The sequence below is a fragment of the Colias eurytheme genome, chromosome 4, assembly GCF_061535395.1.
Source record: "Colias eurytheme isolate Ceu_HAF_F1 chromosome 4, ilColEury1 Martin Lab GWU primary, whole genome shotgun sequence".
Lineage (NCBI taxonomy): Eukaryota > Metazoa > Arthropoda > Insecta > Lepidoptera > Pieridae > Colias > Colias eurytheme.
In genome coordinates, this window is record NC_142983.1 from 3150910 (window position 1) to 3178906 (window position 27997).

The 27997-nt window shown below is 32.5% G+C and overlaps 1 protein-coding gene across 1 annotated transcript in view; it reads right to left on the bottom strand.

Moving 5' to 3' along the window:
• LOC149908818 (uncharacterized) overlaps positions 1–13023 on the bottom strand; it is a 52882-nt gene extending 39859 nt beyond the window's left edge. Inside the window, exon 1 of the mRNA XM_090101576.1 lies at positions 12957–13023. Coding sequence (XP_089957702.1) covers positions 12957–13023 — 67 coding nt within the window. The remainder of the gene's footprint in view (positions 1–12956) is intronic.
• Between the last annotated feature and the right edge of the window lie 14974 nt (positions 13024–27997).

The window sequence follows — 27997 nt, forward strand, 5'->3', positions numbered from 1 at the left end:
ACGTAGGCGTGGCTTGAAGGCATGCTATGCAATAGCTTTACCGCGGCAGTCTTCGAGTGCCACACGTCTTTTTTTCTATTAATTATTCTATCTCAATAAAGATAGAATTCGACAAACATCAAGCTTGCACATTGACACAGTTTTTCAGTTCTTCACAAGGACAAAGAAAAACTAGAGTTCTATCTCCTAACCAACATCTGTCTTACTTTATACCTAACAATAAACAAATCCTATCGGGAATACAATAACAACACTAAATCACGTCCCAGATAACTCGGAATAATGCTCTGTCATTTTGAAACGATACAGAGAGTAAATAAATAATTCCGTAGTAAAATGCAAAGTGACTTCAGGTAAAATGTCTTAAAGCAGTATTATTTCCAGTGTGGGAAAGTGATGGCGCTAGACGACGTGTATAGCGCTGTCTCTTTTTAAGACGTGGTACGAGCAGGGATTGTTCTAGAAATGCGCTTGACGTTTACGTGAGCAGTGAATAAAGTGTTTCCACAATTGACATTTCATTTGATCTTATAGGTACTACAAGCGAGATAATAGTTCGTGATGTAAGTAGTACGGCACTCTTATACTATGTGGTTGTTATTGGATTACCTATGTAATGTGTTTAATATGTTGAAACTCAAACATTTATTGAATTAGACTTCTTTTAGAAGCACTTTTGAATCGTCGTAGCGAAGCTGTACCATTCACGTTGCTCTTTTTATAGTATGCCAATCTAACATAATCTGTTTATCATGATGTTCAGAATTAAACCTTGAAAACAGTTCATTTCCATACGATATAATATAATATATAAATATAAAAAAAATCCAGGACAAAAACAGTTGCGCAATATTTTCAAATAACCTTACTACACATTGTTTTTCATCATGTATATTAAAAGAAAAGAAACATAAATACATCCTTTTAAGCCATAAATATGATTAACAACAACAAACCATAACTAACCATTATCAGTAAACTAAACGTGTTTATTAATTTCGCGAGTCTGCACGCAAATTTTAGAGAGCTGTAATTAAAATTTACAACATAAAAAGCCCAGAGTTAATGACTGACATGAAATATATATTCATAACCGTCCGTTGAAACTGCAAACTAGTAGCAAGGCTTAGCTTCGCATGGGTATGTATGCTAATTCATGGTGTAAACTATTTATGTACATACAAAATTTTGTCGAAATCCATCTAGACCGTATGTATACCTTTTTTTAACGTTGGGAAATGCATTTACGCATCCCCCTCTGCAGTTTTTCTGCGTGAGGGGGTATGTGGGACTCGTGAGAAGCCATACCCGCTAAAACCCAACGGTGGCCACTGTTCACAACAGAATCTATATCCACTGTTCACCTTCGGCGGCAGGGGTTAACGGCCAGGATTTTTAATCTACACCGTATACCTATACTATAAAGTAGTAATAATGATAGGCAGATAGGCATCTAACTTCTGCATTTATAATTTTATAACATTCTTAATACGATATCTATTTCCTAGAAAAAAATATTACCTAAGTGGTACCCTATCTATAGGTACATATAATAAATCTGTAGAAGGGTCAATTCTGTACATTGAAAATATTGAAAAAATAAATAGCAGGGGGTGTTAATGGATCGATGTCTGTCTGTCTGTATGTGAAGACATCACGTGAAAACTAACGGTTCGATTTCGATGAATCTTGGTATAATTATACCTTATTATCCTGGGCGTAAAATAGGATACTTTTTATCCTAGAAAAATACGTAGAAAAAAAAATAATCTTAATTTTTCAGTTTTATCCATAGACGTTGTTCTGTAGAACCGCGAACACACGTTGTGTATTATATTATTAGCCTAGCCGTATTTGGGTCCAATAGATATTTATAAGATGTTATTGTCAGAGTAACTCAAAATGGAGAAATATACCATCCACGCGAAGACCGACATCCGCGCGGACGGAGTCGCGGGCGGAAGCTAGTATTGAATATTTAATTTGAAACAGTCTGCTATTTTTTTTCTTCTGTTTGATGAATATAATTTTTCCGTCATTTCACATTTCATTGAAAGTAATCTGTATGTCTTTGTAAAATTATATATTTCAGCGGGAGAATATTTTTTTTATCAGGGACAGGAAAATTCCTTGAGTTGCAAGTTCTGTGAAGTTTTCTCTTGATTGTGGTAATTCTATTTATATTTGGGTTGAAACCCTCTTTTATACGGGGCACATTTACGGATCCAGAACATTCTACAGTTAACTTACTGAACAACATATCAACTGGTATATTATTAATTATTATTATACATACTTTCTAGTTCAATATAATTAATATTTAAAATGCGAAAATGAGTTTGTTTGATATTCAATGAGAATCTCTCCATACTAAAATTATTTAGGTACCTAATATTGATATTTAACCCGTTTAAATGTCTAAGAATATATTATTATACGTATATAGCTTAGATTTACAGTAGACATTTTTCATATACCTATATGGTACAAACTACAAAGCAAGCAATAGATATTATGTATATTATTTATTTAAATATTATTGACTTAAATTATTATAAAAATAATATGTACAAATATAATTCACATGAACCGAATATAAAGCGGACCAATTAAATGTAGTCTCTCGTAGCTTTCAATAACACTTTTTAGAGAGCCGTATAATTGAAGAGTTCAAAAGCGTTTCGGTGAATAACTATTTCAACTTAAATTGCATATAAATTGTCATCATAATTGTAATAATATCAATAGTATTTTTACCCAAAAGTTGTTTCTTTTGTACGTAGCTACTTAATATACATTTACCAAAAGAATTGTGTTTATTAATATATGAAATAACTAGATTTCCGCCCGCGGCTTCGCCCGCGTTTGCAAAGGAAAACCCGCATAGTTCCCGTTCCCGTGGGATTTCCGGGATAAAAACTATCCTATGTGTTAATCCAAGTTACCCTCTATATGTGTGCGAAATTTCATTGTAATCGGTTCAGTAGTTTTTACGTGAAAGAGTAACAAACATCCATACATCCATACATCCATACATCCTTACAAACTTTCGCCTTTATAATATATATTAGATTAAATGAATACATAATAAGGGAAAAATGCTATGAACCCTATTCATTTACATTATGTTCAAAGTTAGATAAAAAAGAAAGAATAAAAGAACCTAAGACCAAAAATTAGTTTATTATTAATTTAAATTTCAACTTGCATTTTATTAGCATTAAGCTTTCAAATTATCTTTTCAGTAAATAGCTTAGGTTAATAGATAAGTTTAACAGATATACAAATGAACCTACTGATTTACATTTAAATGATATATGTATTCAATTATGTTTAGTATCGGCGGCATTGTTGTAGAACTACGCGATTGAATTGTATATAATATGGCTATGTTATGTGTATATATATACTATCTGAACATATATAAATAAATAAAAAAAATAACTGACAGAAATATAATATCTGATGTAGAGATAATGATATTGTTCTTGATTCTCTATTTATAAAATACAGAATATTTTAAAATATTCATCCATTTAATTATTATATCTATGGTCCAATCAATTTTACTGTAAGCATAGAAATCTAAAAATGTAGAATATCAACTCGCCAAACTTTTATCAGATATTTAGTAACACTATTGAAAACAAATTCTCTAAATATTCCTTTCAGATAAAAGCTCAACGCGTAGGTATACAAAAATCCTTAAATAATCGCCATAGCCATAAAGTGTAATATAATTTTAATGATAAATAAAATAAGAAAAGAGTATATCTAGCAAGAGTCTACATAAAATATAAAAGAGATATGGGAAATTTGTCGATGTTATTAGAAAAAACATACCAAAGTCGTTCAGCGGTAAATCGAACAGATAACAGGAAAGTTGAGAAAATGTAGTAATAAAAATATTTACGTTCTTGAAAGCATCTCGTATGCTTTCTGAATTCCGGATAATCCAGTTTATAATGTTAAAACTTAACATTATGTACGATAATTTACGCATATTATTCCTTATTAATAAAATATTCGAAATCTTTTGAGATAAAAGTTGTATTCAATTAACTAAACTACTGATTATTTGCTTACCGACGATGGTAAAAATAGTTACAATGAATATTCGCGGTCGCTTTTAAAAGAAGATTAGTTGAGTAAATAATGTTTTTGATGTGATTCTGATTACCTATGAACCTGTGAATTTCTAATCCAAATACTAAGTCACAATAAAGTACCCAACAGTTGAATATAACGACATTATTTCAGTGATAATCGTTCATGTAACTGTACTATCTAGGTCAATATGAATATTTACATAAACTAGATCGCTTCGTTCTGGAAATTTGACCTTTCCGCTCTAACGATTCTAACTTGCGTTCACAGAAAGTTGTAACATACATTCGGTGATAAATCTGATATGTGGTAGGAATACTACAACTTACGTATGTGATGTAAATGATAATTTTCAATAATCGGTCCGAATGAATAAATGATTGTTTCTTGCACTTCTTTCTGAATGTATCATTCAACTTATTCTTTCTTTCGAATATTATGTAAAACAGTTGAATGAAATAATCAACCATTCACACGCGAATTTAATTACCAATAAGTGTAGCGATATCAGATTCACACAAGTATAACATTGGCATATTGTTCAATAAAACCTCAACACCGATATTTTACCACGATGTAAACAACATTGCTATTATTCGCAGATTACGACGGCCGGCTTAACCAAAGGAGCATGTAAATAGGCTGATATCCAACGTTAACTATCGCTCACACAACATGCTATAATCAAGGTTCATTTATCATTCCCAACCTGAAAGGATACGTCGACCCTTTGCGGACAAAGCGATGAGAAAGTTCGCAAAACATCGCGTTAGTACGTGCCTCCTGTAATGCTATTCATCTAAATTTCCGTATCATTGTTGTTACAAATAATATGTCTTCCGTCTAATCGAAATGTAATAGATCGTAATAATGGGTAATTTCTGGTTGTATTTGTATATAGATGTGATTGAAATTCGAAATGTAACGTGGTATAATTACATATTAAAGTAATTTTAGATTAAAGCTATTTGTTCTAAGAATTATAACATGTGTTAACACATGAGTTTTATGGCAAGGTATAACTTACGAAGTTTTATGTTGTATTCAAACGATTAGGTATTTTATGACGATTCACAACCCTTTTAAAGGAAATAAGATTAAAAAAAGTCACTTTAAATTGTAGTAGTTTTTGTGTTCAAGTTTATATCAGGCAATTAAGCATGCAACTAGACATCAACATAATGAAGCATTTGAAAAGCACCTCGATCATAAAGTATTACTTGATTACCTTTTTACGTGTATGTGTGTTGACTATGTTGACTATTGGTAAAATATTTATACCTACACCATGTTTGTGTTCAAGACAATGTCGCATAAGGGCGCGTTCCCACCGTGTCGTGACGACAGATAATCGTGTAGTTTTAAGTGTCGTGGCTTATATGTTTAAATGGAGGTGTTCACATTTAGAACGACACAATTTACTGTCGTCTACGACAGTTTTTGCAGTGACGACACTTTGTCGTGACAGTGGGAACGGCAAGCACGACAGTCGTAAAACGATAAAAAATCGTGGACGGCAACTCTATAACGTCCATTGAACTCAGGAGAGTAAACGCACTCGTAATCACCAAGCGAACGCAGAGGCGACTAGATTTGTAACTTGCTGATGATGTGTAAACGACAAAGCGACTCCCAGGAAACGATAAAATGTGGTCGCGATCCAATGGGAACAGCTAGATACGACAGTCGCTAAACGATAAAAAATGTTGACGACAAACAATCGTTATAATGGGAACAGGTAGAGACGACAGTCGTCGAACGATAAATTAGTCGTTACGACATAGTGGGAACGCGCCCTAAATTGTACTAAATTATAAATATTATTAACAAATCCTTAATGCCTAAATATATAGCAGATTTGGTAAATGTAAAATATTGCCTTAAGTAGCGTCTAATGTATTCAATCAGTTCTATTTAAGGTAAAGAATGATTCAAGTACAATCTTGAAAGGTGGCCGGTGTAGCAAACGGCCAACCAGGGAAATAAATTGAGAGTAATTTTATCACCGAACCTTTCCGTGAAAAACTTTGAGTGGGCGGGTGTGGGGAGATGTTTGCATGCTGAGGAACGCTAGGTTTATTGTTTCTTGTAATAAAACGGGTGAAGCCGAGTTGTTTTCGAGTGAAATTCCCTTTTTATGTGTGCTCAGGTGTAAAGTGCTCGTGTGACGAATAGATAGCGATATACAGGAACGACAGATACTTTGTTGGATTATTTTTATAGGGCCGTCTACTTATTCGATATACTTAGATATGAGAGAAATTGTTGAAAGTTCGTCAGTCTTAACTGTATAAAATATGGACAGAAATTTATAACTATCGATGAAACTTCCAGTATAAAAGCAACAGTGTGTAGTTCGTAGTACCTATCTATTACATAATATTATAGTATTCAAATACTGTATTAACAGTTCGGTTAATATTAAAATTGTTTACATTAATTCCCTTACCTTTATAAATGAATCTGTCTATATACTTCGGTAATCCAACCCGTTGTCAGTTTTCATCAAGTTGCCCAAAAGCTTTTGGATTGATGCTACAACTGCTGTCTAAACATTTTCAGAGCTGACATTAGATTTGGTTTTCATAGCAGGGAAAAGAAAATAAACCTAAGCGATCACCGATCAATATACTGACCGCTCTTGGGATCTTTTACTCGTATTAAAATTTTGTAGCAACCAGTGGGTTCAATTTATGGAAAACGTTTCTAATAATTTACATGGTATTCTTCTTCAATCTAAGTTTTGTTTTTTCATAAAATTAAAATTTTTAAATTACCTATTAAAATTATACCTATTAGATAGATTTTTAGGTAGGTAGATAAGATAGATTTTTATATAGGTTTATAATGTAATGATAATATATTACCATAAAAAAGTTTTAAAGACAGGCCAAGTAAAACTTAGTTAAGAAAATTATTCAAATCAAAATATTAATGACATAAATAATTTTTTTGTTAACGTTGGTAGAAACATGGCGGAAAATATCTTAAAGGATGTAAACGTAAAAGTAGATGACCCACAGTGTACTAATAACTCACAAACGCCCCGCTGTTCTATGGGTCTAAGGGAGACCGACATATATGAATTAAGTGATATATTAAATAGCTTAAAAACAGAATGTGCTACAGGCTATGATAACATACCGTCTAAAATCTTCAAACTTTGCAAAGAATCTCTTATGCCAGTCCTTGTTCATATATGTAATCTCTCCTTGCGTTCTGGAGTTTTTCCAGAATTATTCAAAATCGCCCTTATTCATCCGATTCATAAAGCTGGAGACTTAGATCGAATTGACAATTACCGCCCAATATCTATCTTACCAACAATGTCAAAAATCTTAGAAAAAATTATTTTTACTCGGCTTTCCAGTTTTCTTCACAAAACTAAATTCTTCTCAAACCAACAATATGGTTTTCTTAGGGGTAAGTCAACAAATGATGCTGTAAATGACTTAACTAGCCACATTATCGGTAATCTTGATAACAAAAAATACTGTATTGGTATATTTTTGGACTTGGCTAAGGCCTTTGACACCGTGTCCATACCGATACTCCTGAAGAAACTGGAAAGTGCTGGTATCAGAGGATTGGCACTACAACTATTAAAAAGTTACCTTACGAACAGAAAGCAGGTTGTCAAAATTGGAAATATAACTAGTTCTGAATGTGCGATTACATATGGTGTTCCCCAGGGTAGCGTACTAGGCCCTACTTTATTTTTAGTGTATATTAATGATCTCTGCAATATATCTCTGTCTAATGGTCGTGTGGTGACTTTCGCTGACGATACGGCCCTCGTTTTTAGTGGCAGTGACTGGACGAAAGCTAAACAATCAGCTGAAACTGGCCTTTCAAAAGTAATGGCATGGCTGAATAAAAATGTTCTAACATTAAACTTAGAAAAAACCAAATTTATAACGTTTTCCTTATACAAGTCTTCTCAGCCAAAGGATCTCACCATCACAGCACATACGTGTAACACCTACGAAAACATAGCATGTACATGCAGACAATTAACACGCACTGTCACTATTAAATATCTAGGTGTACATTTGGACAATCAGCTCAACTGGAAGCACCATATTCAACTAATGTCGTCTCGTATTCGTAAACTTATGATCATATTTAAAAAGCTGCGCTCAATTGCTGATCAAGATGTTTTAAAAAAAGTTTACTATGCGATATGCCAATCGGTACTTTCTTATTGCATTCAATCGTGGGGTGGGGCAACTAAAACACAAATGCTGAAAGTTGAAAGAGCACAGAGAGCTGTATTGAAGGTAATGATGTCAAAACCTATATATTATCCCACCTCAACTCTTTATAACGAGTGCAAAGTTCTCTCCATCAGGAAGCTTTATATTTTGAACTGTCTTGTTGCCACTCACTCGCAGACGAACTGGATGGAATTGAAAATTGTAAAGAGGCGCAAGGACAGAGTTCTTAACTTGCCGTTTGTACACACCGCAGCTGCTAAACGTTTCCACGGTTACTTAGGTCCACTTCTTTACAACAAATTCAATAAAATCTTAAACATTCGCAATTTGACAATATATGATCTGAAAAACAAACTAACAAACTTATTACTTACCTTCTCTTACGGGGAGACTGAAGAAATTCTGAAAGCGCAACTATAACACTTTAAAATAACCATATAATTATCTAAATTTTATAATTAATTAATTGTTAGTTTTATAATTAAACGCCAATTTAATCACACACATATGCATACACACACACATACACACACATACACACGCGAAGACACACACATTCACATACTCGCACTCACACTCGACTACTGATACACACACTTTGCATGCCTATTTTGTTTTCCTTTTTTAATTTTTTTTTTGTGTTTTTGTACATTTTCTCAATAATTAATAATGTAATAATTTAATTTTGTATAAGTACAATACTATATGGCTAAGACTAATGTGGAAGGCGTCGGTCGTCTCTAGCACAGGTTTATACCTAGTTGAGGCGATCGTCGAGTTTGTATAATTTATGTCAATGTATTGTTACTCAATAAATGATTTTTATTTATTTTATTTTGTTTATTTATTTTAAAAAATCACTGTCCATAATCGTTCATTAATTCAAAGAATTTAAGACAAGACCAACTAGAAATTGTCTTGATCAACTTTGGATACAAAAATAACATTCTTCGCATATTTAGTAGGCATTTCTTAGAAGCAATTTTTCCTTGAAGCCCATTTGAAGCCTGACAAATTTTCACATCGATTAGTCTCAATATATTTTCTCTCTTTAAACAAACAGGATACTTAAGTGATGCACTTGAGCGAGCAGTTTTTCTTAGTACTTATCTATGAGGAGGGAAAATGTTCCTTATTTACTATTCTCGCAAAAGAATTTCGAAGTTTACTGATCATTTAAAAATATTATCAATTCGAAGGATAAAAGTTTATTCAAGACGAATTGAAATAAAAAAAAAATGCACTACATTAAACGTTTAGTGTATGTAATTTTTTGTATGGCTGCTAATGTAATAAGAAGTTAAAGCAATATCATACTTGAAGAAGATACACGGAATCTTCACATTATAATGCGCATCACACACGGTGAAGATACTATAATATTTTATGTTAAGATTCTCTAATATAAAATATTACAGTATCTTAAGGTATCCGGTATCAGCGTTCTGACCATCATTTTTCTTTTTGTCATTGCGTACTAAGACCCCTGTAGAACCGCCATCCTGTTACAAATGACCCGAAATTTTGTTGGAAATTTCGGGTATTTTCGGGTAAGTAATTAAAAAAAAAATATTATAGTATCTTCACCGTGTGTGATGCGCTTAAGACTATTGCAAATCTCGTAGATAAATATAACAAGTATGGGTTTGCCTTAACCAATTCGATATGAACGCAGGTAAATCTGTAATTGCCAGTAACCGTCAGTACTAAACCAATTCTGAGCTAGATACCGCTTACGTAATCAAGCAATTTTCCCAAAACACGGTCGGCAACATATTACATGCGTTCGCGATATTTGAAGCAGAAACTTATTCACATTCGTTTGTAAACTGCTGAATAGTAAACAAACGCTTTTCAATCGACCTAAATGCAAATAGAACGCGAGTTTTTGTACTGTTATTTTTTTACAAACTAACACGTCATATTGGCAGAGTGCTATACACATTATCTTTAAAATAGTATTTTAATTTACTATTTTCAATAAATCAACTTTAAAAATATCAAAAATGTAAGCATATTTTCCAATTCCAAGCGAAATCCTTATTACATAAAAATAAACGATAAATTATAAATATGACGAATATAAAAATACCATCTCAAAACCTAGATCATAATATCATACAGCAATAACAAAAATACTTACTCCAGGCTTCCAAGGAACAATCAATTTGCAAAATGTATACAATAATCCGGGCTTTAAAAAAGCATTCAAAGAGATTATCCTTCGCAGAATACACCGGTTAAACGCGTTCTTTCAACGTTCACATAATGAATTAAAAACAACAACGATATAACTATTGAGCAGCTTACTGAATAACTGATTTATTTTCCGTCTATTTTTATGGAAAATATTTTACGAGTTATCTTTTATCGATATTTTAAAGAGGAACTTTAACTTTATCTGCAACCTTTATTCACCAATCACCTTCCTATACTGTATATCTACCTACGTACAGAAAATCAATCCAAAAAGATACATAAATACTTGAAAAGAGGCTTTAGGGCTTACAAATAGGATTTCATTATTTCCTAAATATATTACAAGACTAAAGGGAATTTGGAAAAACATGTACAAATTGCATTTGGAGACTCCTAACTCTCCACTCACGTATACAAAGTTTTCTTTGGGACTAACGAAATTTGTTAGTACCTACGTTCCAACCATTATTATCCTCTGAACTCAACAAGTTACTTCTCCCTTAATCTACCTAATTGCTACTCTTATACAATACAACATAATTTTATAATACCGTGGTAATGGAATGAAGCAACTCAAAAGCCAAGTCAATAAAGATTGGTACTTCAAAACAAATTGAATATATTTTTCTTCTACCAGATGAAAGCATTTAATCACTGGGAACATTGATTTTAGTAAAAGTGATAAAGTGGGAATTAGAGCAGTTTCACGATAAATACGATAAATTAATTGATATAGATGAGCTTTATGTAGTTCTATTTCAGGCGTCACGTTTTATTCGAAATAATTACAGACTGGACTAAAAGGTTTAGGACAAATCTCTCCGAATACTTTTTTTATATCTGGATCTATAGGTATTAAAGGATTGTATAATTTTTGATTCGATTTACATAACTAGTAAAAGAAAAGAACTGAACTAAAAGAACTGTACAAAATTGACAACACAAGAAGACTCTTCCACCTCCGTCACACCTTTCGTTTTAGCAAGAATCGCAAGATGCCGATATATCATGTCATTTATAAACAGGTAATATTCACATTTTTCGCAAATTAATTTTTCAATAATAATTGAATACTCAACCTTAATTACAATAGATTTAATGCGCCACATCATCCACTTGATAGAATCCATTACGCTAATGAGCGGCATAATAGGCTTCTAACAGATTTGTTGACAGTGACGTAGATTGTGACGTATATCGGAATAATGACTATAGGCAATTATAATGTATTTAGGACCTAATATAGTCACCTGAGGACCGCTTAGAAAACTATTTTTTTTTACATAAAAGAAATGACTTTTATTCTGCTAAAATTTGTATATACAGTTTGAAATAAATACAGATTATGCTGATCATTGTTAAAGTACGAAGCAAATAATAATATATGAAAAAAAAATGATGAGGTTTTATATTTGACTATTTATCAACCAGGAAACTATGTTTATGAATTATATTACGTTAAACCTAAACTTAAATTATATGCTTATGGGATTACCTCTGAATCTTAAAATGCTCAAGGGTGCTACAATTCGTCGTGAAAAGCGGTTCATATAAAAATGTATATGTCAACTTGAGTTCAGGGGTTACGGTTGCGTTAAAATTAGAATGCCAGAGTTCGATCCATGTCATCCGCAGCCGAAATCATTATTGAAATGCATCCACCCCTTACCTACATCCAGTTTCACAAAGGGACCCGGGACAATTACTTTACCTGAAAATTCATCAACAATTTCTAGACAGTATGAGACGTAACTCCATTTCAAAATTTATATCATACCTATTTTTCACAAAGAAAATCCGAAACAAAATAATAACAAAATTGTAAGTAAGTTACGACTTTCAGTTTTCTCTTTATTAAGTTATCATATTATTGGGTTGAAGATTTAAATTTTCGTCGAATGATTCACCAAGGTTAATTTCAACGTTAAATTAAATCAACTGATTTTTCACTAAAATAACCAAAGACTGGGAAATATTAAATCAAGTTCTCTCTGTTTTATACTCTGTAAGTATTCCGTTGTGTAAACGCAAATTCGAGAACGTTCTTTGTGAAGCTCACAGAAAAATATTTCCTCTTTTACCGCAAGTTTCTTGGTTCCCTTGCCTTATTGTTTAGTGATAAATAAAGTATATAGGAGTAAACGGATGCTTGTCAATTTTTACATTGTATTTTATTATGGTGTTCATATTGGATTCATGCATGTAAAAGTTATAATTTTATATAGTTAAAGGTAGATCTTTAATATTAAAGTTAAAATTAAATCTCACAAAAAAATGCAGCTTACCTATCTACAGTCTACACACTAACATTAAGTATTTTAGTAACTTAATAAATTAGATCAAATTTTCTTGTATAAGTACATAAGTGTTTGTCTATTTAGTTTCAATAATATTTATCGTATTAAACTATTATGAAATAAATAAAGTACATACCTGATATAATACCACATAAGAGCAGCAACCATTTCACAACACTTGAGCACATTTTGGACGTTTTCATTCACAGGCGGTGGCAGTCAAATATTATCACTATTATACTGAAGAAGCACATCGCGATCTGAAACAATAATAATAATATAAATTTGTTTAAATTCTTGATTTATACGAGGCTTGAGTTAAAGTTTTAAAGTGTTTTTCAATTAAAAAATCACACTGGGTCACTCCTGAATATCCATAAATATTTAAGAGGTATAAAAACAAATGTGAAATCCAAATCCTAATCAAAAGGCTATTTATCTGTTATGCAATTAAAATGGAAAAAGTTAAACCTTATAAAAATTTAATAAGTACAATACAATCAAAATGCAAAAAAGCAAGAATTAAAAATTCTAATTACTACGAAGAATATCGAACGATAAAAAATTACGTCTCGAAAGATCGTGACTTTTTTTCATTATCGGAAAATCATTACTGAAAAGGGTATCAATGAGTCATTAACCGCCTTAAAAATTGTTAAGTGGCGTTCTTCCCTTCTTCATAATGGCAACATTATTATATTTTAATTGTTATTTTATCAGATCGTCGGCTTTATCAATTTGCATATTATTAGAGGTCTGTATTCCGTGAAATCATATTTCCATTATGTTTCAGTCACGTTTTATGATGCTGGATTATTAACATTTTTCCCTACGTGTTTCCAATATTTAATTACGTAAAGGTGAACATGTTAAATATAATGTTATGACATGTGTTATGTGTATGATTAAATTGTAGGATTGTTAATTATTATAATATGATGATTATTTCCGTAATTAGTGTACATATTGATTTTAGAATTATTCAGGAGATGACGTAAGTATTTAATTCAGTGTTTTCATATAAATGCCTATCGAGCGCTTGTAATTTATTTTATTTTAAATGGATAAAAGTAAATTTCCTTATCTCTTTGGCTTAGTTACAGATATATTTCTCAATCTGTTTCATTAATAGATTTTGGGTTATTTAATAAATTCAAATACTGACAGCCTTGTTATAGAGATGATAATCAAGTTGAGTGAATTTATGTTTATAATATGGTTCTATAAAATTTTGGCAATTTTAGAACGAAAAATTGCACACTTTGAAACTTCGTTAAAACATTCAACGTGTCGAGCATGGAAAAGTTTCGTCAGTGCAAAATGGAAACTAATTCGAGAATTACTAAATTTCCGATTCCTTAAATCGTATAAAAGTCGGTAAGAACGAAGTGGCTAGTGGATTTTAATTAATTGAACGTCGATTCTATCTATTAGATGCACTCACTAGAATGAGGCTTGAGCTCTTAGGCGCTGTTATGTAAGTGCTTTGATATAATATGTCTTAGAACCGATTTATTTAATTAGCTGCTGTACTTGAAGATGTCGCGTTAGTTAATTGATAAGCACACAGGTATAGATATTATGTTACTACAATGTTGATTAGAGATACTTTCATCCTGATGAAAGTAAATTATATAGTTGGAACGATGTATGTTTATCCAAATGAGCTGTTGAATTGACTACTTACATCTTAAATAATTTTATTCATTACCAGAATTAGTACCTAAACAAGCGTTTCAAAACAAAAAGTAATTGATTTGCATTTTAACGTGCGGTCCATTCAAATCGTGTCATCATAAAATACTATAATATTAGAAAACTTATATTCTAAAAATCAGGGATGTTAATGCAATAACGACTACATTGATATAAATCTTAATTAACTACTAGGTGTATCCCAATCTACATCAATACCATATCAATAAATTTCTATTAGAGGGCGCCCGCCGCCCGCCGCCCGGTCCCACTTATCTATTAGGGATGCAGTTGCAGGATTGCGGTCACAGGCTGCTAGCGAGCATTGTTATGCTAATGGACTGAGCTTTATCATCCCACTCAGAAAGACCTCAAGCCACTATCACGTGTTTTGCTTTTAATCTCTAATAAAATTTTCAAGCGAGCAAAGGTTAAAGGAGCTCCAGAAAATTCGCCATCATAATTTCTGCGCACGAAATTTCAGAAATATTTTCCGCGGGTTTAAAGTTAAGCTTGACAATTTTCGATTTCAAATTGTTTTTTGGCGGCGCATTGAAATATCTGCATTGTTTGGACACCGAATTTTTCAAATGTGCTCTTTTTGCAGCGGTGTAGGTACAATGTGAAAAATTATTGTATTGTTTTACTTTTTATTCGTCAGTCGAACAAAATTTTGTTTCATTCGATTCGATTTATGTGATGTTAAAATGTAAATTTTACAACCGACAACTTATAAGTCGATTAGTACAATAAAAAGATTAACGTTGGAACGGAAAATAAAAATTATTTTTTGATTATGCAGGTCTATCTGTACTGCATGAAAAAAGATGCAATCCGTTTCATATAACTTTTGTTAATTATTCTCATTTTAAAAGTTATTGTTTTAAAATAGAAGCTTGGAACAATACGCATACGTATTTTTAGTCATGCATATTTTCATAACAATTCTTCACCGTTATAATACACTGGTTTTATAGTTCTTGTAAAAAATGGGACACTTTTTGTGTCTTATCAACAACAGATTAATATTTTCGGAGATTTTTCACATAATATTATGATAATTGATGATGTTTTATTACACTTTACTCGTTTAACCAACGGTCTTAGCGTGATAATATTATAGCCTATAAGCCAGAACATGAAGACATAAAAGTAAGTAGGTGTTATGCTTAATTACTACGCGATCTTTTACTGACAATAGCAGACACCCTATACCTATCTCACTGTCGTATGAAATGAAATAATACTACATAGTTATAACGAGAAACAATTTTCGCAATGCCTATAGGCTAGGGCTATGAAAATGTATGTTATGAGAATCGTGATGAGGCAGTAATCCCACGTAATCATGGATGCAGTTGCATTGGAATTTAATATTTGCATTCCTGGATATTGCTCGTGTTAATACATATATTTGAGCTTAATATTGTTATATAGAACGGCTTACTCGTGGCCTAGGTATAAGGAACAAATTTCAGGTTTCATCGTATATCTAAAAAGTATATAATATTACTATCACAAAATTATAATTTACAAGCAACGTCTAATAAGCAGGAACATGATTATCACCAAGAGACTACAAGAAATACGAAGCCAATGATGAAATAAATTCATTACCTATGGATTGCTCGAAAAAAAAACGACATATTATAACATAATATAACAACTCATCAATTTTGATGTTAACGAAAAAAATACACCAGAGGATTAATAAGATGCCAAAAATTGCTCCTCCAGGCATCGCATTCAAATTTAAAATATGTACAATACGTATATGTACGTGGAATTCTGAACATGTTTATCTACTGATCGTAAAAAAAATAATTATGAAAGAGAGCATCAACAATAACTAATTAGTTATAATTTTGCTCTTACCTTAAATTAGGTAAGTATATTAAATAACCAAAGAAGAGCAAAAGGTACCAAGGTAACAACATCAAATATTTCATAGTCATTCATTTGAGCATTTAAATTTTTGAAAGCAACAATTCAATTCACAGAAAATGAATGAATATTTCACAAGAAATATCTGCGAAGTTTTATATACCAGTGATATTAAAATTGCCTTAGCGCAAAGTTGACTTTATTAAGGGTAAATCTTGGAAGGGATTTTCGAAATCCTCAATCAAAGATAAGCCTATTGCCGCCGCCAATTTCTTTATAACTATGAATAAAAACAGGATTATATTAACAAGTTATAAAATCTTATTAGTATTTAAATTCTAACTTGGTATTGTTACTTCTTGATTGAAGTAAATTTTAGGTTACTGTCTACCTGAATTATTAAAGAAAACTTAAATAAGGACCGGTTTCAACGTAAAAATTAGGTATCTGGATTAAAGTCGTAAAATAATAAATTTTTATTTTGTCACTAATGTGAAAAAGCATTCTAATTCGAATCACTTCTTGTATGTGATTTTGATTACCTAACAAAATTGCCACACCTTTTATTTTTAGAAGTAATTAGGTACATTCGAATAGAACTTACCAACTCTACTTAATCACGATTCAAAAGCTCACAGTAAAATTAATAGTACGAGTATGTAACTTAAGAGGAAATAACAATTTATTAACGTCATAACTGAATACAAGAACTGTAATATAATCCCCTTAATTGCACCCACAAGCTGTATCTAACTGCGGAATATGATTTATACGAACCAATATATCCAAACTAATTTAATAACAATAGAATTTTTGAGCTAAATTCTTGAAAATTAATTTGAAGAAAGTCGCATAGTTTTAATTAAAGCTTGCAGCGCCGTCGCGAGGGCAATTTGTCACCGTGCTTTAGTAAATCTTCATAAATGTGCCCCAGATATTGTGTTAAGCCGTTGAAAGCTATAATAGATTGTTTAACTTGAGGTTAGCTGTGCATAACAATATTATTAACGTAATACTTGAGACTGCACACCGTACGAAGTATCTTCGAAGAAGACGTAATCAATAATAGCACAGTATTACAATGTGATAATAATGTGTTGGTACCGCGTAGTTAAGTATGTTTTATATTTTATGAAATGATAGAGAGAAAATAGACTTTAGACAAATAAAAGCAAAGATGAATGAGGAATTGAAAACATCTTATGTTTTATTTCGTCGGTTATCCGAGAATTCAAATAACATAGCTTTTAAAACTTTACATTTAAGTTTACTAAATGCTATCAATAAAAGGCATTAACGACGAAATTGCACTAAGTTTCCATATTCTGATATAAAGAGATCAGAGCCTCCTATTTCTATACCTATAATAGTAATATTTTTATAAACATACAAATGATAATATTGGTTAAGATAGATAATAATTACTTTCAAAAGATGTATGTTATTATAATATTATTAGAAATATGTGGTTAGAGTCGAAAGAAATGTTTTTCTTCGGTCATGATGAAATATCTTTATATAAGTAAGTAATTTGGATTTTACTGAAACCTAACCTAACCGAAATTGAATTTTCCTGCGGCTTCTCGAGCCTGATTACATTTGTTTATTAGCTATACAATATACATAATAAACAGTTCTTTTTACCGCCTTAAGTAACACAGTATTTTTCGTACCTATTCTATATTATTATCCCAAAAATATTTGTTATGTTAGCAGTTCACTTCTATAGAAAATTGGATTGCTACTTCGTGTTTAAATATAAGGATTTTTAAGTAGTATAGTAAAATTAAAACCTCATTGAAGAAATAAATACCCTTATAAAACTTTGATGATCCGGTATCGGTTGTATCTTTGATTATAGCAAGGGTCAAAGGCTATATTTGATATTTCCGACTACATTAAGGTAAGCCTGGAGACTGACAGCTGCTTGTCATTCATATAAATAGTAATGTTTAAACCAAAGGAACAGTAATATGGATCTAATTTATTGTTCTTGAAATAATAATTGTTTATACGGCGTTTGTCCTCAGGGGACAATTTGATATGAACATTTAGGTCTATTTATTGTCAGAATATAATTTGTCATTCTGAATTGCTTTAGCGAAATATTATTATAATGTCTGATTCAAGAGCAATCCAAAAACATAGATGTTTTTCGCGGCTTCTGTACCAGACTGAATCATATTTTTAAGAGGAAATATCTATAGTTCTAAGTTATATCTATTTCAACATGCGAGAGCTAACCTACAAAGAGAATCCCTTAAAAATTCCAGCTCAATTAAATTTAAACGTAACAAAAACCTTTCAATATTATGACAAAATATTGCCACTTTTATACTCGAATAGAATCGTTCGAAACTTTAAAAAGCCTTCTAAGAGGGTGAGCTTTAAACCAGTTGCAAAGTAATCAAAGTTTAAAACAGTGTGAAATAAAAACAAGGCGCGCGGGCAGTGTGCTCCCGTCAGTACTAACACTACTAACCAATATTGATGCACCCAGCGTTCAACGTTCAACTTAAGAGTTCGTGACAAATTATTTCATCTAGAACATTCTACACGTTTCGTTCCAATAACTCTTTGAATTGGTCATTTGTTAACCGAGGTTCCACGCGCAGCACGTTAACGGTGGAGAATGACATTTTATACGAATTTATCATTTTTAATAGAAGTTTGCAGTGCGAGAACAATTTTATTAAGTGCGCATTTAATAAAGATTTTATGAAACTGTTAGTATGATAAAATTAAATAAATAAATAAAATAAAAAACACTTTATTTGCACACACAAAACATAACAAAATCAAACAATAATAATATACACTGGAGCGGTAAAAATAGGCGGCCTTATCGCTAAAAAGCGATATCTTCCAGGCAACCTTGGGATATAGGAAAAGTTAGAAGAAAATGAACAATTGGATAGTAGAAGGAGCATAGCGAAGCGAAAATTACCTTTACAATTTGTGTATAAATAATTATATAAAATATGATGTTCTTTCAACCATTGGGTTCCGACTCTAATCGAACTCAGCTTCCAAACTTTCTTATGTAAAACAGCTACTGAATAAAAATAATGCAAGAACATTTAAGCGGGGCTCATAACAATATACTTGTTTATATAATAACAATAAAAAAAATTCTTTACAATATTTCTTAATTACTGTCACTGAAATTACCTTCTCAATTTACAACGTCGATAGCCTATGATGGGCAATGGAGAGTTTTGTAAACAATATCAACGTAATGAAGCTAATGTTGCCTGTTGGGCCAATATTCCGTGTCAACGTTTCAGGGTGTGGGCCGATGTAGGTCGAGCAACAAGTTGATGACATACTACTTTTGTTTCTCGGAGGAAATAATGGGGTTGAATAAAATGTTGATCCTTAATACGCTACAAAAGAAATTCAACAAAGAGCTCTTGTACAAGGGAAATGAGAATGTACAATTGGTTGTTGTTTAATCAAATCTTAATGCGAAACAACATTGTATAACCGTGGTGATGGTAATTTTTGTGACTTAAGGAAATGACTAGAGATGCACGTTTCAAGAAAACGGAAAACAACTTCATAACTAAATTGTAGGATAATGGTAAAATAATAACCAGTATTCAAAATTCTGAAAAAGTTGACGTAGCGACAAGAATTTTTAAAAGTATACTAACTTTGACGTTAAAAATTAACCGTAATTAGTATTACTTGCAAACTTTTACTTCAGAAACGGGTAAGAAAATATTTAATAAGTAGCGATCCTTGCATAGTAACATCCTACTAATAATATAAATGCGAAAGTTTGTGAGGATGTGTGTGTGTGTGTTTGTTACTCTTTCACGCAAATACTACTGAACCGATTACAATGAAATTTAGCACACATATAGAGGGTAACTTGGATTAACACTTAGGATAGGTTTTATTCTGGAAATCCCACGGGAACGGGAACTATGACGGTTTTCCTTTGAAAACGCGGGCGAAGCAGCGGGCGGAAATCTAGTTATACATATTTAGCTAGTATAAACTACTTAGGGATATTCGAATTATTTATTTTTAGTGTAATATAATATCTAAATAAGATTGTAATATTAACATAGTAGACATTAAAATCTGTAAAAAATGTATTAAAATTCATTTCGCGTTCTAAAAGTTAGATTGCAAGCAACTTTGTTTCATATATCTACTACTAGCTTTCCACCCGCAGCTTCGCCCGCGCAGTCAAAGAAAAACCCGCATAGTTCCCGTTCCCGTGGGATTTCCGGGATAAAACCTATCCTATTTCCCGAGGTAAAAAGTAGCCTATGTCCTTTCTCGGGTATCAAAATATCTCTATACCAAATTTTATGCAAATTGGTTCAGTAGTTAAGGCGTGATTGAGTAACAGACAGACAGACAGAGTTACTTTCGCATTTATATAATATTAGTATAGATTTGGAAGACTAGTTTTTTAACATTATTTCGTATGAATAATAGATTTAGAGTTGGTTTTCGAATGCGGCGTATAACAAAAGGGAACCACGAGAACAAAAAGTAGTCCATAAGCTACAAGTGTGAAATCTGTGACCTCGTTTCTTTTAATCAAAAGGTCTGATTAGTCCGCCTTTGTCGCGTTTAGTATTGAAGCATCTAGACTGTTATTCCTATCACTATATTAAGGGATATAGTGTTCAATAATGCATCATATAATGACAAAGAAAATGCAAAAAATGATAAACAATAAAAATAAATTCGATTCCAAGGAAATTATAAAAACCAGACCAAAATAATCAGCTAAACTCATACCAGTTCCAATCGAGATACGAAGGTTGTCGGTCGTAATAACCATAATAATTAGGAAGTTGTATTAGATTAGCATCTTTATGTATTAATGGTATTGCCACAGTTATGAATAGTTATTTACTATCCAAACAAAATATTCATAAATTCACACCGTTATCACGGCCAAAAACCAATGCACAGTAGTCAGTAAACAATCTGGCAAAAAATGAAGAGAAATTTAGAAGCGGTAGTCTCGTTGTAAACACTGGTTAAGCACACAATTTAAACTTTTTTGTAACCTGAATTTTTGGTTATATTGATAACATTAAATATTAATTAATAGAGAAATATAAGAAAGCTAGAAGAAGCTCAATTTGTCACCATACACTCTCGAGTAAATAATTGCTAAGTCACGTCTTCCCGAACTAACTGTGACCTTACATGCTCAAAGTTGCATCATATAAAACAGATTTCTTGAACTCACATCGTGGCTTTAACACGGAGCAACTTGTACTCTTAAGTTACATACAAACTTGAACTGTTTTCAGTGGAGGCAACTAAGAAATTAGTGGATACAAAAGTTTTAATAACACGAGCGTTATACGAGCTTTGTAATTGCATGTTATTAATAGCTCGTTGGTTACCGAATAATGTTGATTGCTGAAATATTTTTGTTTATATTGAATTCACTTTCGTTATTACGTACATATTTTAATAAACTACAGCCAGTTTTGAATAACATACATAGTTCACATGTTTTAACAAAACTAAATTTTCGCCCACTTTATTTTTGTATTTAAACTTCGAGTTTTGTTAAATAGTCGGTACAAAATATATAGTTATAACTATATATTAGTACGTTAAGTTGTTAGGAATCAAAGCTCCTTGTATTAATTGCGTGGTTGCATCTAATAACTTGAGTTGCTAATTTAATAACATTGTATTTCCTTGGAAATTAATAATTGGACAAAGCTGTATGCTCAAATGATGCTCAACGTACATTCGACTTTATTTGCTGTATTTATTTACATTATTTTCTTCGTGAAAACAGTACATAATATAAAAATGTTTTAAAGATATGCCTACTTATTATCATTATTTATTTTAGAAGCTTTGATTATTAATAACTACCTACTTAAGAGAGTTAATCGATAAGACATTTGTCGCGTTAAAAATATTGAAAAATACGATTCTAGTAAAAAAAAAATACTAAACTATTACAGCTACTTTTCATAACTTTAATTTCCAATAAAACATTTTACACATAAAAACATATATCACTCAAAAATGGTTTTCAAATTCCGCGTTACACGCCACAGTCTCGAGAGGCAGACACCCGTGCCCAAGTGGCCATTGAGGCCTCTTCCGTGCGTTTGTTGAACCTAAGTCTAGCTCATAGTTGAATAGATTTTCAGTTAGGTATTTGTTCGTACATCCCTTGAATGCGTTTTTATCGCGAAAAAGACTGGTGTTTAAATATTTTGTGCCCAGATATGATTTTAAATTTTATCATTACGTATTATAAAACTAAAACCTGTGCCACGTCTGTCTGTCTGCACGTTCTTGAGAAATGAAAAATGCTACACCGATTTTGTTCTGTTTTCACCAATGGATAGTGGTTCTAATCTAAGTAAGTAATTTTTTAATTTTTTGATAATGCAGGCGAAGCCGCCGACTGAAAGCTAGTTGGAGATATTTATCTCATTGTTTTGGAATTTAATTTGGCTTTTGTTTAACTTTGTGAAGGTTTAATGGTCTTAACTAGTTATTCAGAGTAGTTAATAACTATACACTCTCGGAAAGAAAAAGAGCATTAAGTTATCGGATTTTTATTTATTTTAAAAGCTTCATTGTGATGCAAGAAAAGTTATTATAAAAGCAATCAACGCTGAAACGATTTCACTGTGTTCGTACGACTAATAATATTTATAGGATAAAACTATCAAACTCATCTCGCTTATAAGATAATGCTAAACTTAAGAAGGTGAAGTCCCATGTCCCCAAGTGGGGTAAGGGGCAGATGAATTATACATCTGTTTCACTGATCGATTTTCTTTAGGGGCAAGTAGGTGATCAGCCTTCTGTGTCCTACCAGACCAAGACATTTTTTTTCTTCGTCTCCACCGGGAATCGAACCCAGGACCCCTCGGTGCTACGCTTACGCATCAACCCCTGTACCAAGGAGGCGGTCAAAGTAGGTAATGATAAAGTTAAATTATACAATTACCTCTATTTTTGTGTCTAATACAAGTCCTTTATTTTGATTTTAGTATTAAATGCATCAGCCACTGAATCAACTATCTTCAGGATTGCAGTTTATAATTTTATTGGAAGCATACATAACTTGCACACTTATTAGCTATAAAGTATAAACATTATGTCAAATTAATTACTATTCAATTATTAAAAAATTAGGTTCATTTTATAATTCTTAATACAAATTTTCATCACGGACAAAACATCACAAATATGTTTAAATGAGCGCAAAATTCCTTGGAATCATGGAGAATTTTCATACATTATTAAGTCAGCGCATGTCTATTTATGCAGGAAAGTTATTAACTCTAAAAACAGTAAATCATTACAAACTTCGACTCATACGCTTATTATTCATAACAGTCTCAACTTTCATAGCCAAAGTTTGTAATCATCCAAGTTTTCATAGTATGTGACACACATTCGACTTTTACGCAGATGCTACGAACTCAAGTCACAATAAAACAATAAGACAATCTACATTTATTATGGAATCAATGATTCTCCGTAGATTTTTGTTACTATGGGGATTAAAGCTTTTAGTAAAACACTGAAAGTGAATATAATTAACAGCGGAAAAATTCATAGTTTTCCGGAAAATTTGATTGTTTCTGATTGTTCTAATTCTGTAAAGAACAGTAATGTTATTTCTAAGGAATTGTCAATTACTTAAACGACATATTATTTCTTGAAGATTGTATTGATTTGAATGTAATCAATCTCTGATCTTGATCATAATCTCCATAAAAAATATTAACGAGAAAAGTGCCTACTTCGTTTGAACTTGTTATAGGTTATTATTATACATCAATAAATAATTTATTTATTTAAACTGGTGAATATAATATGAATTTGATATAAAATATTCTTAATAAAGTTTCAACAAATGCTATTTTATTTAAATTTTATATCATAAATGTAATTTAAAAGGCAGCTACACCCGCTGCTCCAGCAATAAGGAAGCCTCAAAATGACAGGTCGCAGATGGTGACCTATTTGCCCTGAACATCGATCTGAAACAGTGGTGAATGCATCTGTCCTACAATTTGTGTTAAACAAATACACTGTGATAACGTTTCATTCAAATCCAATTACAAGAACCACTTATTCCTGAGTAAATCATTGACAAGATTGACGTTGGTTAGCTGGTTTATTGCTCTATTGTGAACGATTAACTACTAATGGAAAAGTATTTTGCGGTGAAAATGTGTCTTCTAGTGCTTAGGCCTTTATGTTATGGGCACAAAAATATTGAAGTAGGTAATAGGAACATAGTTTTATCAAAAAATGGGAAAGTTTTCTTTCTTGTAAACAGTATTGAAAATCTGTCTCAAACATAAACAATCAAGTCTTCGAAGCGAATGTATATATTTAAACAGGTATAAAGGCAAACCTAGCTATGTATCTTTTTTTTCTATAAAACAGCTTTTATTTGTTCCTAGATACGAGTGAAAGTAAACATATTATCTTCAAGAATTCATCCTACAGCCCAATGAATAGTTAATACAGCGTAGTGAGTAGTGACGAAGTTGTCAACGGAATTAGTGTTGATAATAATTCTTGTTCGTCATAATAAATGACATATTCGTTTTCACGAACACGAATATGATATATCACGACGTGTTAATGAAAAAACATAGTAGGCTCATATTATTCTGAAGGTACAGAACTATTATTCGAAGAAATTTTTTACGACATAAGTAAGTATATAGGTAATAATATACCTACTGAACGTAGAAGGTGCGCTAGAGAACTTATTATACGACGAAAATAATTGATAAGATATAAATACAATACTGAACAGAATAATTGATGACAAAATATTGAATAGAGCAGTTTAAAAAAAAACCACTGAAATCTTATCGAAAATGGTCAACGGTTAATGTTTAATAACAAAAATAGAACTTAATTTTTCGCTGAAACTCTACACAATATAAATTATTTATCTTTAGAAAGCAAAAAAAGTATTGTTCGGGTTTAGTTAGAAAATTAAAAAATGTTGAAATTAAAAACAAATAATATTCATTGGGCTGCTAATTATTAATGTAGAGAATCATTATTTATTATTATTACCTATACTAATAACTAGATACCTGTTGACAAATATTGATATAAATTATAACAATAATTACGATAATAATATCCGAATAATATCCTTAAAAATCCTTAACGTTCGGCATCTTTCATAATAATAATTTAGAGGTATTGTTTCTTCAGTGGAAGATTGCGTGACTCTGGGAAACGAATCGCGACAGGAGACTGATTATTTCTGACAACTCAATTACCTGGTCCTCGATATAATTTTTAATTAAAGTGTCATTCCGATGTAATTAATTGCTTTGGCTAATTTAATTTACTTAACACTATTAAAGCTCCTCCTTTAGCACATTTTGTTTAGAAAACGATATAAAGGTCATCTGTTTTGTTATTCTGTTTTGGGTACCTACTTTAAATGTTGAATATTTCAGCTAATTTAATATTAATTTATTCATTTTCCATATTATTGCTTGAAATCTCTACTGCCTCGTATACGTTACACGCTTAAATAATAATACAAATATAGCTGTTTACGAAACAATTAATGATAACATTATTCATAACAAGGTATGAAAACAAAAATGATAAGAAAATTTGAACTCACTTGTTTTAACTGTTACATCACTAGCGTAAAGTTTCGCTCACACATCAGTGATACATCGTCTCTGAAAAGTTATAACCTCGTTGTAAAGTGAAAATAATAAAACTCACAGCGAGCGATAAAATAAAGTAAAACTGAAGTGTGAATTATTTCACGGTATCACCATTTAGTGGAAATAACAATAACGACCTGTTGAAAGCTCGCTAGTGCTGTCTCGCTTTATCGCATGGGTGAGTATATAACTATCTCGCTTTTCCCTCGTGGAGGGTAGTACAGGCGTCCGCCCGAGCCGGCACGTCGGTTCGAACTGATCGCGCGCCCTGCGATCTATAAGGGTGTTCGCGACTCCCGCCCAGTGTACGAGTCCTGAATAAGTAGGACGGTAAATAGTCGCGGTCACCTGCCACGGTGACGTATGTATAAACATTACATTGTTTGTTCTCGATGCAATTTGTGCAATGTTTTGACGGAACCACGCCTTACGTACACTTTCCGATAAGTATAAAATAATTTATGTAGCGAGCGCTTGAATTTTATGCTTACGCAACGCTTTCTCGACAACTTTTTATAGTAACCCCTGAAATATACCCTCATAAAGATTTTATGTTTGGTTATAGTGAGAGCTTTTGGTAGATTTTATGAAAAAGAGTAAAATAGATACTATTGTTGGACCTAAATTTTAATTACGTCGTATTTTTAGGGCGATAAACTAGCTTTGCAAAAAAAGAAACCTGTTTAACCGTACCTACTAACTACATATTAACTACATAATATTTTCATTCCCTTCATCATCATCATCATCATTAACAGCCTATGTTTGTCCACTGCTGGACATAGGCCTCAGTCATGGCACGCCATTGAGCCCGGTCATTCGCTCGTTGACGCCAGTTATGCCCAGCAACCCTGCGGATGTCGTCACTCCACCTTGTAGCAGGGCGTCCTACACTACGTTTGCCGAGCCGCGGTCTCCACTCTAGTACATGTGTGCCCCAGCGGTTGTCCGTTCTGCGGCACATATGACCGGCCCACTGCCACTTCAGCATGCTAATCCGTTGAGCTATGTCGGTAACTTTCGTTCTCTGGCGAATTACTTCGTTCCGGACTTGGTCCCTCAGAGAAATACCGAGCATAGCTCTCTCCATAGCACGCTGAGCGACTTTAAGTTGGTGGACCAGTCGTACTGTCAGTGTCCACGTCTCGGCTCCGTAGGTCATGACTGGTAGGACGCACTGATTAAATACTTTTGTCTTGAGGCATTGTGGTAGTGACGACGCGAAGACTCGACGGAGTTTTCCAAAAGCCGCCCAACCCAGCCGAATCCGCCTGTTGATCTCACCGTCGAAATTGTTCTTACCTAGTTGGAGCATTTGCCCTAGGTATACATACTCTTGAACAATTTCTAGGGAGACTCCATTTATTATGATCGGCTCCGGTAAAACATGATTGTTGACCATGATCTTCGTTTTGTCTGAGTTCATGCGGAGACCAATGCGTAAGGAGGATTCGGCTAGTTCGTTCAGCATCTGCTTGAGTTCCTGCAGCGATTTAGCCATAATGACTATGTCGTCAGCAAATCGCAAGTGTGAGATGTACTGGCCGTTGATATTGATGCCTCGTCCTTTCCAATTCAGCGCCCGAAACATATCCTCTAACGCGTTGGTGAACAATTTCGGTGAGATAACGTCACCTTGTCTCACCCCTCGCCGTAGTTGGATACGCTTGGTACGCTGGTTTTGGATGTGGACGGACATGGTTGCGGCATCGTACAGAGATCTCAACACTTCGATATATCTCCAGTCAACCTGGCAGCGCTGCAAGGAATCCAGAACAGACCAAGTCTCGATGCAGTCGAAGGCTTTCTCGTAGTCCACAAAAGCAATGCACAGGGGCTGATTGTACTCTTCTGTTTTCTGCACAATCTGCCGCACAGTGTGGATGTGGTCTACGGTACTGTAACCGCTGCG